This window comes from Podarcis pityusensis (assembly GCF_964106645.2).
Source record: "Podarcis pityusensis genome assembly, chromosome: 2".
Lineage (NCBI taxonomy): Eukaryota > Metazoa > Chordata > Lepidosauria > Squamata > Lacertidae > Podarcis > Podarcis pityusensis.
In genome coordinates this window covers 41630508-41645045 of record NC_138029.1, presented here as the reverse complement: position 1 = coordinate 41645045, position 14538 = coordinate 41630508, and the positions used below count along the sequence as shown (strand labels likewise).

Genomic DNA, 14538 nt, shown 5'->3' with positions numbered 1-14538 from the left:
AGAGCTATTACGGATTTCTGCTTTTCACCAAAGCCCTGCAAGTTCCTTTATTTAATGCCTCAAAAGTATTTAGTCATTAGAATGTAAGAGCCTCACTTAATCAGATCAAATATCTATTTTGTCCAGCTTCCTGTATCCCACAATGGCACAACGGAATCCTCCGGGAAGCCCAGCATTTCCACTACCTGAAATGTCTTGGTTACTCAGTTGTGTGGCTTTCTGAAGTTGCTTTGCAGACAGATTGGAGTAGGAGAGGGAGTGTCTATTGTCTTTCTTGTTGATAGTAGGCTGTCTAGACTACATGTTCCAGCCTGCTGCCTACCTAGACTTGAACATACAGTATCCTGAATTAAAGATACAGCGTAGTATGTCAACTATTAGCGTACACACTGTGCTTTCTTTCTTGTTACAACCACTCATTCAAGGGGCCTTGAGAGCTCGTTTGAATGTGTATGTGTGTTCACTTTGACACTGGGCTGCCTTAGGCACTGCTGGTTGAAATTCCACCCTCTTGGGTCCACCTTTCCACCAGTTCCACAGGAGGTTCTGCCAGGTAACCGAACCGCTGCTACAAAGTCTTGACTTTCATGTGGCTGGGGAAACCCAGCCAGATGGGTAGGTTATAAATAATAAATGATGATGATGGTGATGATGATGTGGTTCAAGCATATGGATAGAGGTGTAGACATTTTCAACCTCAAAATGCTTGTCCCAAATCAAAGGCCCCTAAGTAAAGTTAGAAGTCATGGGATAAGAAGGCTCAGAGATTACTGAGACAACGAGCTTTTGAGTGACACTCAGAGTTAACTAAGAGCAGAGTTCAAATGCAGCACAGCAACTTTAAATCTTTCCAGAGGGCTTGGTGCCATTCTGGTGACAAGGCACACCAATGCACATTAACATAGGCCCCTCAAGTAAACAGAAATGCTGACATGCATTTAGATTCCTACGCAAAAGGTAGTGTAGGCCAGGATAGGTCTGGATGCTCTAGTTGCAGAGAGGCAGCAAATTGTAAAGAGGCATCAAATCAGTCTGTTTCTAAATAAATGTTGAAACAATATCCTCCCTATAAATCCAGCTATTTAGTTTTAAAAACCAAACACAGCTGACCATACTGAGGAGAAATGCCACTTTCTGGCCTATGGGTAGTGGATTTAAAAATATTTGACTTCATGTTTTCATGAGCTAGCCTTTTGAACATCTTCCTCCTGAGCACAGTGTCCTCAGATGCTGTATCATTTTTTGGTGCAAATGCAGACTACTTGTCAGACAGTAGGAAGATATGCCAAACTCCATAGAGAAACATATTGGCTGTTTCCTGTTAAAGTAGAAACACCTGCAAGCTTATTATTGCATCTTAATTACATACATAAAAGCTAGGAGGCTCAGCCAATGAAAATGACTCATCTCACTAAATGAAGCATCACATGGAGATCTCAGTGTGTGTCATCTCAGATTTGTTTGGACTGCTCAACTTTGCATGGAAAGAGCACGGAGCAACAGTTAAATTAAGAAGATATTTGAAGGCTAAAGAGGCAGTCCCCTTTCCTGGAATGAATATAACCAAGAGCAAAAATGAAGGAATGTATAGCGACTTTTAGAGATTTATTCCAGGCAATTTACAAGTATGGGAATTTAAACTCATAATATTTGTGAGAGCTAGGCCTGAGTTTGAGTCTGTAAATCACCTTGCCTTACTGAGTATGCTGTCAGTATCAAACAAAAGGTGCTGGGCGGAACTGGTAGAAGCAAATAAGAAAGTTCAATTCACAAGTCAATTTCTATTATGCACTTGACATCATATTTCTCATACCAACCAGGTAAATATTTGCCTTTGACTTCCGTATCAATCAATATTTATTCATATCTCATTTTAGCAGAAAAAATATATCAATGCCTTCAGTTTATCAGGAAACATATAAGGAACCCCAACGATCTATAAAAGAAAGTCGAATTCCTAATCGTTGCATTATCAAGTAGTAATAGTTCCTCATGAATAGCCAAGACAAAATTCAATTCCAGTGGTTCTCATCACAACAGGCATTTTACATACTGGAAAAATGAAGAGCAGTATTATAATATAGTAGCAAAATAAATGAAGTTACTTGAATAGAAGATCAACACATGTTCCATCAAAGAGATTCAGTTTTTGAATTGCCTCATGATGTATTGATTGGGGGGGGGGGGGGAAGAGAGATGAAGAAATTACACAGCTGCTTTTAAAACAAAATTTTGTGCATGCACATGAAAGCTCATACCAATGACAAACTTACCGGTAGTTGATCTCTAAGGTGCTACTGGAAGGAATTTTTTTATTTTGTTTTGACTACGGCAGACCTGTAACTAGCTGCTTTTAGCTATCTGACCGAAAAGGGCAAAATGAGACCAATTTTCTAAAAGCTAAGTAAACGCTACTTAAAGCATAGCTGTCAACTTTTCCCTTTTCTTGCAAGGAATTATAAAACATGAATTTTTATGCCTTAAACATACCAGATCTCAAACCTGACTGTAAATTCCTCACTGAATGTCTTTTGTGAGAATGTTTGCCAATTATGCTGAATCTTTTGAAGAACCTGGAATAAGTTATACATAACAAATACACAGAAATCGAAAATTTCTCTCAGCTTATACTCCTGTCAATGCATCTCTTTGGAGACATGACACTGAGGCAATCTGTGAGACTCTATGCAAGTCACAGAAAATTTGAATTCCTGCAAGAAATCACATCCAGTAGAAATAATTGCAAGTCTTCTAAACAACACATTCAGCCTTATCAAGTTACAACCACCACCTAGTGCTTGGAAAAGGTTTCGGGAGAAGGCAAACACTGAGAGGTGTTACAGAAGGCAATTTCTATGGTTACAAAGATAAAAGCATGTCTTGGTAGAAGGTGATGCAATCAGCACACCATATTATATGTTATTTGACCTGAACTCTAAAAACATTCAACAGAGGTTGCAATTTGAAATGAAAACCAAACACACACAGCTTAGTTTCCAGATACCAGGCAGTTTGAAGAGATGGCAATTAAAAATGTTTCTTTACTTGCAAACCTAACTAAAATAATTATGGGATACCAAGATTAAAACAAAACTGAGCTAGACTCCTGTGATCAATGCATAAGAGCAGAATAAATAAACAAGATCAGGTAGCACATTGATACTATAACATATTAGAAGGTGGGTGAAGAAATCTCCATGTGGAAGAAGAAAAATGGGTGGGTTTACAGTAAAGATAGCCTTAATGTTTTACATAAGAGGGCACTGCTTTGAAAGCATGTTTGCTGCCCTGAAAACATATCTTGGAACAAGCTCTAGAAGACATGGTTCTACGTATTTCCAAGGCATTGAGGAAAAGCCAGAGACTTATGGTTTGACTGCTGACTGGCTAATCATCAAGATGGAATAGTAAAGCACCCCACAGCATGTTAAACTTTATGGCTGGGTTAGGTCAGAATGTTTGTTGCTCTTATCATGTGGTAAAATTCTGCTTTCCCTGAAAGCTAGCGGCACAACCCAGCCAAACTTTAGCTTTTTATGTCCTGCTGGCTTCACAGAAGAGTTAAACATGTGCTGTGCAGTGCAATTCTTCTATCTAGGCATGTGTGCTCAAGACGTCTCACTGAGTACTGTGAGGCTTACTTGCAGGAAAATGTGCATATGATTACATCATTATCTTTAAAAAGTAATTCAATAGGTCTTAAAATGCTCAGTTGCGACTGGATCATTCTCTAGGATTTTTGTTACTTAAGCGCATTAATGCACTGAGATGCTTAAAAGTTGGTCTTTAATGCTACTCATTACTAAAGCTATGTAATTAACATTAATACTGCCAGTCATCACTTGCTAACATAACACTGACATCTAAAAATGGATTTTGAAATTATTTCTACAGCTGCATGTAACAATTCAGGATCAAACTCATGCACATTAAAGAATACTGTGTGTAGATGTCATATTCCCATAAAATATCCTCACACACAGCTTATGTGGGAAAACTGACAAATATAATCAGTAGGAAGGAAAGCAGACAACATGATTACATGTTTATTGAAAAATTGTGTCAGTCTGTCCTTTACTGGAATAACAAAGTATGAGATGAAATCAATCAAAGCTTTTTATTTGGGGAAATACAGAAAACATGGCTTTTTATAATATAAGAAGACCCAGTCAGATTTGCATTTATAGGATCTCTTTGTAATCCTTTAGTAGCTGCAGTATTAATATAACAATATTTTCTTATGGAATATATTTATGAAAATTTGAATAATTATAGTATTTTATGAGAACATCTATTTGACACTTTTATGAAAAAACATTCAGCTCATTAGATATAGGTATGGTTATTTTTGCTTATCTTATTCATTAACTTCTTGAATATTAATCAGTTTGTAAAATTTGTACAATATATATATATACATAAATATCCTCATATATATTAACCCACTCCCAAAGTAATGCCAAATGTCATCATATACTTACAACCAAGCTACTGGGTTCTATTTTTATCAATCCGAGAAAGAGAACCTGGGCTAGAGTTATGCCAATGAAGGATTGGTCTATATGGACAGGGACAGATTTCGTTTTCAATGGCTTCCACTGAGTTCTATGGACAAAGCAAACCAGCAGCATTCTGGGACACAGCTGAGAAAGGCAAAACTTTTCGCAGAGAGCAATCAGGGCTTTCACCTCAAACCATGTCCTTGTTTGCACTGGCTTGGCATTGTGGCACTAGGACAAAACATTTCACTGAGCAATTTTACCAGAAGACACTGGGTCACAAAAACAGATTCGCACCAGAGCGAGCTGTTAAATATGCAATCTAGAATGAGTAACAAATCTTCTTACTGATGAATGGTAAAACTTGCTTCTCAAAGCACCATATTTTCGTAATACTGTTCTGCCTATCAGGCTCTGCTGAAGTGAAAACTTGCTAGGGAAAATTAAAACTACATCAAATACTTATTAAATAAAGTTCTCTGTAAGGATAGTTTATATTGTTAATTCTTGATACAAGTTGGTATTTACTTACAACACCACACACTTTTCCATACCCATAACTACCAATATGTAAACATAGGGTGTGGTCAATACTATTTTCTTAGCCAAAGGGCAACAACATTCAGAGCAACATGCCTAGCATTCATGCAAAACACATGAAAAGCGACTTGATAAATTCAGACAATTTAGACTATGGGAGTTTCATGACTTGAACTCCCAACATCTTTTTTCTTTTCAAAAAGCAGCTGGGCAAGGGACACCCTTTGCTCGTGTGGTGATTCACCAGTTTAATGTTCCTGCTTCATGAAGTTGCTATTAGCTGTGGAAGGGGAAAATTTGGGCATAAAACCTTTGCCTGTAGATTGCCCTCTCCATGGCTATTAAAACCTATAGAAAGATGATTTGGATCAAGGCTGTAGCATGAGGACAAGCTACTGCAGAACAGTAAAACATCCTATTCAAGCTTCCTCTCTCAAAGGCAACTTGTTAGCAGCAACACAGTTTGCACTGGAGAAATGAAAGGAAATTTTCCAATAGCTTGAAATGTGTGACAATTTAAAGTAAAAGGTGGATTTTTCTGTAGTGGCACTTGAAAGGCCACCTTCCAACTTCCCATTATGCTTCTAACATCCTTCTGAATCATGATTCCCCTATGAAATAAAGATATAGCTCTTCTCCAACACACACATATGAAGCTGAAAGTGTATATTCTCTCAGGCAAACGTGGGGTTTGTAGCCCTCTGCATTGGTTAACTTGTTCCCTTGCCTGAGTAAACTGAATCAGTCAAACTAGATTATGGCTGAGGGCTGGATTCAACTAAACTGTTGCGCTAGAATGAGCCAACGCAATGAGTCCTGCTAGCACAATGGCTATTTCCCTCCCTCTTCTCCCTCTGTGCCGGCCCCTCATTGGCTCTGGGGAGGACTTAGGAGAGGGAGGATTGTTCCATCTGCCAAGCAGAAATGCTTATGCTGATGGAACAATTATAAGAGCTTGACACTGAATTCTTCTCACAGTGTTTAAGCAAAGCCCTATGAGTACTAAAAAATGTTTCTTAATATCCATCACCTAAGAGGGGCAAAACCTGACATCCTAGAAACTTTGCTTCCTCATCCATTGGGGCTAATGTTAAGGGGCCTGGAGTTAACTTGTACAACTCAGTATTTCCACATATGCTATTATTGCAGGATAGAAAGTAGACAAGAGATTTGTGAACTGCATGTGCATTCTAACCAATGTAGATTTTATATTCACATCACAGATGTGAGATGTTTAAAAAGAAATGTTTTTACTGTATGGAAGTTCCCAGTCAGGAGATGAGAGATATTCTGAAAGAATATTTTCTTTCAGAATAATACTGACCAAAGTAAGCCACATACTTTGCCAGCAATAAAATCTACATAGCCACTAGACAATTTTATTCCAGAATCGAGGCCCACTTATTTAAAGTGCTAGTTTCCAAAAAGATGTTGGGTCCATAAAAATAAAGAATCAGCATATTTGTTTCTACAGCAGTTTGTGCCCAATTGAGGACAAAATTGAAAGAAGAGACAGCATGTTATCTACTAGGAATTAACTAGTAGTGAAAAAAAGATTAAATTGCTATGAATTACAACCTCCTATATGGCCATCTGGGTCTCTAAAGATAACCAATTTTTGTCACTATTGAAGCTGAAAAACTATTAATTTCAGCAGAAACTAGTCAAAGTCCCATTTCCTTGAATCATGAAAACTTAAATCTTAGAAAAGCAAATAAAATGCTACAAGTTTTTGCAATAAATTAATCTTAGGAAAATAAAATCTTTATAAAATCTTTATAATTGCTTTCTTTATAAATATGTACATCATAAAATCCCACTGCTAGTAGAATGGCTTCTTACAGATTCCATGTGCATCATTTCTAATAGCATCACCCTATTCCTCCAAAGTCTGTTCTTTGCCTGACAGACCGATGAAATGCAAGACTTTTACCAATTCCTAGTGAAGTTCTCGTCTTTCATAGCTTTCACCAGCCAGTCCCTTTCCTTATCATCATCATCAGAGTCACTCATATCACTAGAATCTGCAGCTAGGAGTCGGGAGTAATTAATTCTTTTTTGACGTGGCAACTTGGACTGGACAATCAAGAACAAGATTAACCAGAGTATTAAAGTAATGGAACATGCCCGATAGAGCACTGCTAGGCCAAAGCTGTTCACAACAAACCCTCCTGCAAAACTTCCCAGACTGGCTCCACAGCCACAAGAGAGGCCCTGTAGGACAAGGTGGAGAGACCTTTCTGTGCCAGGAGTGGCAATGTCATCTGCCAGCATGTTCACAGCCCACCACAAGGCACCGTTGCTGAAGGCACAGAAGATCTGGATTGGCAGCACAGACCAGGTGTTCCATAGGAAGGAATAGTAGAGCAGCTGTGCTGCAAGGCAGCTTAAACTCAAGGCAACTGTGCCACCAGCTGAGAGAGTCCTTAGTAACTTGCTTTTGAAGATGTAGAGCAGGATTTCGGCAATCAGTCCAATGGCTACTGAGAGACCCATGTATAATTCACTGCTGCCTTGGTCTTGCATTTGCCAGAAAAGAAAATTCTGCACAGTTGACCCAATGGCACCCGTGAGGAAGACGGTTACTGCACACAGGATGGTTCTGCCGTCACTCCCAATCAGGTTTAAAGCTTTGACTGTTTTGTTTACATGTTCACTTTTTTTGGACACATGAATGGGAAAGAAGACACTGACAGCCAACGTTAAAGTTAGAAACATGGCATAGCCATAAAAATGAACTGCAAAACGTGGGATATTCGTGCTCAAGAAGCAACTCAGCTGATCCACAAATATTGCTACACCACAGACACCCATAGATGCTCCTAAGTAACTCCAAATCCAAAGATTTCCATATTTGTCTGCTGCATCAACAAAATCAAGGTACTCATAGAGGCTGTCCTCAACCATCCATCCAAGAGGTGCAGCCAGGAGCTCCCAAAGAACAACAGCACCTAGCACCATAAGAAAGGCCTGGTGTTCACTGTCCAAGAAGTCAGTACCTTGTAGTAACCAAGAACTCATATCCTGTGCTCTTTCCCAGCGACCTGACAAGTTTTTGAATATATATTGTGTCTTTTTAAGAGGTACAGGGGCTGCGTAAAATGAGAAGTTAGCATTTCTTTCTGAAGAGTCATTTTCCACAATTTTTTCTTCAATATTCATATCAGCAGGTGGGCTACTAGTTGTCTTCACAGGCCTGTTTACAGTCAGTGTCTCCAACGTTTGTTCTCCTGGGGAAACTTCTTTCCCAGAAGTACCAGATATCACACCATACGGAACATCAGTGAATTGCTGGGAACTTGTATCACCATCATTGACACCACTGTTGATCACAGAAGGGATATTAATAGTGGAATAAATTTTGAATGGTGCATTTGTTACTATTGGCTTTCCAGTAGTAATCAAGTCCTTAGAGATTATTCCAAATGATTCAGTAGATAGTGTTTTGTCATCAGAGGCAGGGTTAACATTCATTGCACTTGGACTGTTCACATTTACATCAGACACCTGGTTTGCTGTCAGTAATTTATTTGGATGCTGGCTCACATTACAATACCTATAGACAATGTCCTTGCTCGGTGGTGGGACAAGAGTCAGAAGCAAACTTGCTCCAACTGAGCACAGCAGTGATCCGCTGATGAGAACTTTTCTCTTATTGTGAGTTTTTGCTAAATAGGAGCACAGTGGAGCCCAAAGAGAAGTGACTAAGTGCTTTAATCCTATTATAATGCCTACTAATGGTGCAGTCAGTCCAAGCTGCCGAAAGTACAGAGTTAAAAACGGAATTGCACAGGCATTTCCTGCACCATAAAGAAAATGGAAGAGGCTAGCAAGAGTTAGTGCTTTGTTCACATCCCACTGGTTGTTTGTATTCATGGCTTCAGGTGCAGGCTTGGCTCCCAATTTTGTCCTGCAAATTAATAAAAGGGGAAAAAAGGCTTGTCAATATCGAATAACAAATTAGAAATGCCAACAAGGAACATTTTCACTTATTGTCAGCCACCTTGAAGTCTTGTTGTCAGCATGAGAACATTGTAAGAAAATGAAAACAAAAAAATTCTTTTTCTAGCACAGCAAAAAGTTGTATTGGTAATCAAATCAGAAGTGCAGTTACAAATTTTCAAACAAACAAACAAACAAACAAACAAACAAACAAACAAGCAAGCCCTACAAGAATAGTTACTGTGCTTGGTTACAGCCATATAAACATTCCATATCAGGTGCAGCTTTTAGGAGTTCATGAAAAAAGCAAAATCAACCTGACTTGTACAAATCCTTCTTTACTAGCCAGAACAGATATTAGATTGCAATCTTATGCATGTTTACTATGTTTACCCATTTAACTCAGTGGGATTCGTTTCTGAGTAAAGTTTTTTTCTTCTTATTTTTGAATAATTTCTTACACTGATACTCCACTTTTCTTCTATCATGGCACCCAAGGCATTTGGTTCCCAGGCAACCAGCTATACAGGCACTGGCCAGACCAAAACCTGCTTAGCTTCAGCAAACTGGTAGCCTCATGTGTATTCAGATCAAACCTTGGGATGTTTATGTGTGTGCTGTTAGAGCCTTTAGAGATTACTATGAAAAGCATTTTTAAAAGCTCTACCTTCATACTAAGCCCTATCCAGTGCCAGTTGCATGACACTCCTTTCCTACATAATGAAAGGACTTTTAAAAGGGTCTTGTAATTTATTAACTTTTAAAAAAAGAAAAATCCAATGGGATTTAAACAACTCACATGCAAAATTGCAGCCCAAACCTTTTTAAAATTCACAAAAGGTCTAGCAAGCCTACCATAAAGCAGATTTTAAATAAAAAATAATGGAGAGAGAGTGATGTCTTCGGTTCTATGACTTGTGGAACAAACTTCCTGTTCTATCCCATAAAAATGAATATGCAAATAAGGGATGAATCATACCTTTTCTAGAGACAAAATTTTGCAGGTCGAGGGCTGGGAAAATGCTATATCATTACAATAGCTGTGTTTCCTTGAATAAAGTTCAACAAGTGAGGAAATGTGTGCATTTACATTGCGTTATGAAATAAAACAACCAGAAAGACTCTTAAAATAAGAGTTCTCAAAGTATATAGCAGGGCATTGCTGAAGCTCATCTTCATAAAATCACTGATAGTCTGCTACAGTGAATTTTGTGAGGATTCCCAGGTTCACTGGGCAGTGAACAGCACCAAGTTATTATAGTTAGCAAAAGGAACTGACTGAATGCCAGACACATAAAATAGGTCTCTATGTAAGGGTGTGTGTGGTGTAGTATTTCAAGGAGCAGGAAACATTTGCTTTGGGTTGCTACCAGATTGCTACTAGTCTCTGTGTTATTTCAGAATGAGTCCAGGTGGGGTGGCATCGTTTTCGCTTTATACTTCAGGTCTATGGGAAAATGTCAAAGACCAGCAGCACTGCTGTGCAACAGAGCAGAATGAAATCCAGGATTTTTAACTAGCCTTTAAAGAGAAAAGCGAAGGTGTTTTGTAGAAGCATGATGCACTGTGTGTCATTTCACTTGGCACGACCGCTCTGCGAACTGAAGCGGCTGTGCAAAATAAACAGGCAAAAACATGCTCTGCTGCTGACCATTAGTTTTCAGCGACCTGTTGTTGTTACCAGTGGCGTAGCGTGGGGGGTGCAGGGGGGGCCGGCCGCACCAGGCGCAACATCTGGGGGGGGCGCGCTCGCACTCGCAGCTCTCTGCCCCTACCTGGCTCACTCACTCTCTCTCACTGCAGTGCTGGCTGTGCGAATCCGATCCGAGCCGCTGGGTCGCCGCCCACTGTGGAGGGGGTGGGTGCCAGGCGTGCGGTGCGGAGAGAGAGCGAGGGACTATCTGGGGGAGGGACAGTGCAGCGGCCGCCCAGCGCAGCGCTGAGCGCGGGAGAGAACCACACCAGACCAGCCCAGGCAGCAGCAAGAAGAAGCTGGCAGCGGCGGCAGATTAGGGGTTAGGGGGCGCAAATTACTTGCCTTGCCCCGGGTTAGGGGGCGCAAATTACTTGCCTTGCCCCGGGTGCTGACAACCCACGCTACGCCGCTGGTTGTTACTCGACTGTCCATTAAAAGCGATGGAATCGGTACATGTTTGCCTGCAAAAGCATGGCTGCCTGTCAGCAAGGCCCTGGATCCCTCCCTCGCTTTTCCACACCGAGAACGTCGGAACAGTTCCTGAGGTGGCGGCCCTCCATCCCCTCACCTGCCACCCACACGGGCGACTACTTAAAAACAAGCCCCTGTCAGTCCCTGTGGGTAACGCTCCGCTTGGCCCCCCGCAGCCACTCATTTCCCCCCGCCTCGGTTCAGTGGAGCGTAAACTGCCCCGCGCCAACCCAGGCAGACACCCCGCCCACTCCTCCCCCTAGCAAGTGGGGCCTGGGGAACTTCCCCAGCCTCCCACCCCGCTCCTCGCGCGGGTTGCCATGGCAACCGCCGCCAGCGCCCGCCCCTCTCGTGCCGAACTGCCTCTTACAATGCGCGCGCGGAGCCTCCCGTACCTGAGAGGAGGGCGTGGGGGGCGCGGGGGCGGGGGAAGGCGAGACGCCGCTTCTTCCGTTGTTCCACGAGGACAGCGGCCTCGGCCTGCTGTCAGCGGGAAAGCACTCTCGCGGCGCATGCGCCGCGGCGCACCTGTCCGCCGCGAGAGAGAGCGCGAGCGAGCTGCTCAAGCCCCGCCCTTCTCTTCACCTGCTGGCCTTGGCCCTTCGGAGAACTCCCGAGGAGCCCCTCCCGGCTTCGCTCGCTGCTCTCGATCTCCTTCTCGAGGGCGAAAGTGGGCTCGGCGGGGGTGCCTCAGGGGGGTGGGGCAAGCGGTTGCTAGGAAACGGCGGGTGGCCTTGGAGATGATGATGATGATGAGGGTGAATTCTTATCCTGTGCGGTTCGCACATTGACATTTCCAAGCTGTTCTGGCGCTGTGGTGCAGGTCCATCATATGTCTTCTGAGAAGTGAGCCCCATTCACTTCAGTGGGACTTACTCCCAAGTCATTGGATATATAATAGGACTTATTATATATATTTATATATAATTTTATACACACACACACATATATTATAGATATATAATTGGATATATAAAAGGACCCTTGGAGCAGTCCCTCTGGACTCTCCCACTCCTCGGTTTCTACTTCTAGCCATACCTGTTAGACTAGGTTTTTCTTCTCATGTTTTGTCCCTTATTCCGATACTCTGTTTCATGTTATTTATATCCCCCCACCCCACCCTTCAGCACACCATGTTCCCCAAGGAGCTAAAATTAAAAAGCCAAAAAACAACAACCCCACACTAGAGTCAATCAAATAATTAACCCAATTAAAATGAACAGTACATAAAACGACGGAGGCAGGGAAAATAACAGTGGGGAAGGTCACAGGGGTTTTAAAACATTGAGAAAAATAAAAGGTCTCACAGAAAAGACAGTCTCTTCACCCTCTTTCAAAAGATGGGGACACCCAAATGTAGGATCTGCGTCACTGGAACCCATATTCCTGCGGGCCAGAGAATTGTGGGTGAAACAGCATTTCAGATAGTTTTGCTGGGATGCAAAACGAAGCTGTGTTTAATCCTGATTGTTTTCTTTCTCTTCAGCTCACCATGAATTCAAGGGACTTAAGTCTTTTTGTGGTTTTGCCTCTTGCTTCATTGATATAGCTGCAGCAAATGGTGGTGCTTGGGACAAATCTTTTAAAAGCCAGATTTAGGATCAGCTACTAAGGGAACATAGGCCTTTCTATCAAAATGGTTCTTGTAATCCCAGGATAAAAGTTCCTAGAGCCCAAATAACTTGGGGATTTATCCACAAACTAAACACAAGTAGCATTTGTTTTTAGTACCTGTTACTACAACTGGCCAAAAATTAAAAAATTAAAATCCTATAAATACCATGTGGCTGTATTACTTACACTGCATAATTATACGACTCTTCTTAGCTTTGATAAAGAAATCTATGTCATCTCCTTTGCAATGGAAATCTTTTCCAGGAAAGATCCATGCTGGATCCCCAAGTCGAGTTCCATTGACACTGATACTTACTACCATGTTATTTGTTGTCATTATGCTGATGAAAACCACCAAGACAACTGAATTTTCTCTCATATAAGAGACATTTAAAATGTATTTTCAGAGTCTCTGGTTCTGCTGTCTACAAGTTGTCTTCCCTGTAATGAGAGGTATTCTTTTTCAGAGACGAATTAATTATTTACTGGTAAAGAATTGTACAGGTGGTTTGTCTTTAACTAGGTTTTATTTAGTTTCCAGTTCAATCTACTTGGTATTTAAGTAGTCCTTGATGAAACACATGAAAGTAAAGTGATACACAAATGGACTTCTCTGGAACAGTAGGTAAAAGTAAAGGAATAGTATAAAGTTTCAATGTACCTAGCTTATTTTAATATCTCACTTATGTGGAATATTTGGCATCTTCGGCATCGCTCTGGGATCTTCGGCATCGCGCAGCTTCAGCATCGCTCTGGCAGCTTGCGGGGCTGGGGGAGGGGGAAGCCCGCCACCAGCCTCTAAACCACGTCGGGAGACAGCGGGATGGCGCGCTGCGCCTCCCCGCTGTCCCCCGAGCTTGCGGGGCTGGCGGCAGGGAGAAGCACGCTTCTCCCTGCTGCCAGCCTCCAAACCAGGTCGGGGGACAGCGGGATGGCGGCGTTCTGCCTCCCCGCTGTCCCCCAAGCTTGTGAGGCTGGCGATGGGGCTCTCCTGAAGCCTGGAGAGCGAGAGGGGTCGGTGCACACTGACCCCTCTCGCTCTCCAGGCTTCAGTGAAAGCCTGCTTTCACCCCATAGGACGCACACACATTTCCCCTTCATTTTTGGAGGGGAAAAAGTGCGTCCTATAGGGTGAAAAATACAGTACACTGCAGTCACAAGCATATTTACGGTACTTGGAGGCAATAACTCCATTAAAACTAATGCTGACTTTTGAACAACTATTGTTAGGACTGGGGTGTAAAGCTACAAGAAATAATCTTAAAAGATAAATCTATTCAATTTTGATGCTCTTTGACTAAATAAATATTTGCCCTGCTTCAACAGCGTGGCATCAGATACTCACAGATGTATTTCAAATTTAATTGATGTGGGAGCTGAAAGCAGTTCAGATCCAACCAGACACGGAACTATTTAGCTCTTCAGATGTTACTGTTTGCAAAGCCATATTGTTGTAGCCTGCCAATAGGTAAAAAGGAAAGCAGAACACTGTATCAGGATTACAAGAGACTTTGGGTTGAGCATAAAACATCATTAAAAGATATAAAGAAACCACCCAACCCCTTTGTACCTTTGCAGTGTTGCTATGACTGAATGCTTTAAAAGCTTTCAATTGAAATCATTCTTCTATACTCTGGAAGCAATCATATATAATGTCCCACTTGGGTTGGGGTGTCCCCCGCTTTTTTTGGAATATCATCTCCAGAACTACAACATCCCCGTCCAACTTTCTACTGGAAGCAATGGGTTTTCCTAACATTAGATGATTTATTGGAA

The 14538-nt window shown here is 41.7% G+C and overlaps 1 protein-coding gene across 8 annotated transcripts; it reads right to left on the bottom strand.

Annotated features, from left to right (window-relative positions):
* Window positions 1-1827: 1827 nt before the first annotated feature.
* Window positions 1828-14237, bottom strand: MFSD6L (major facilitator superfamily domain containing 6 like). Of its 8 annotated transcripts, none has more exons than XM_080995447.1 (3): window positions 11734-11800; window positions 11053-11138; window positions 4104-8949 (listed from the first exon to the last, which is right to left on the bottom strand). In XM_080995447.1, exon 3 carries the CDS (start codon window positions 8913-8915, stop codon window positions 6969-6971), a length of 1947 nt encoding a protein of 648 aa, XP_080851573.1. In that variant the 5' UTR covers window positions 8916-8949; window positions 11053-11138; window positions 11734-11800; the 3' UTR covers window positions 4104-6968. The 8 variants fall into 8 exon arrangements, with proteins under 8 accessions (XP_080851570.1, XP_080851573.1, XP_080851574.1 ...); XM_080995448.1 differs by lacking the exon at window positions 11734-11800 and adding an exon at window positions 11544-11617; XM_080995446.1 differs by lacking the exon at window positions 11734-11800 and adding an exon at window positions 10633-10654 and having other exon boundaries at window positions 11096-11239.
* Between the last annotated feature and the right edge of the window lie 301 nt (window positions 14238-14538).

What these genes read in the sequence shown, in the direction of transcription:
- MFSD6L (XM_080995444.1), bottom strand. Translation starts at nt 12,005, where the DNA reads ATGGGGCTCACTTCTCAGAAGACATATGATGGACCTGCACCACAGCGC. An exon ending in CGAAGGGCCAAGGCCAGCAG is followed by an intron (nt 8,950 to 11,733) that starts GTGAAGAGAAGG and finishes ATTAATTTGCAG; the next exon opens with GACAAAATTGGGAGCCAAGC.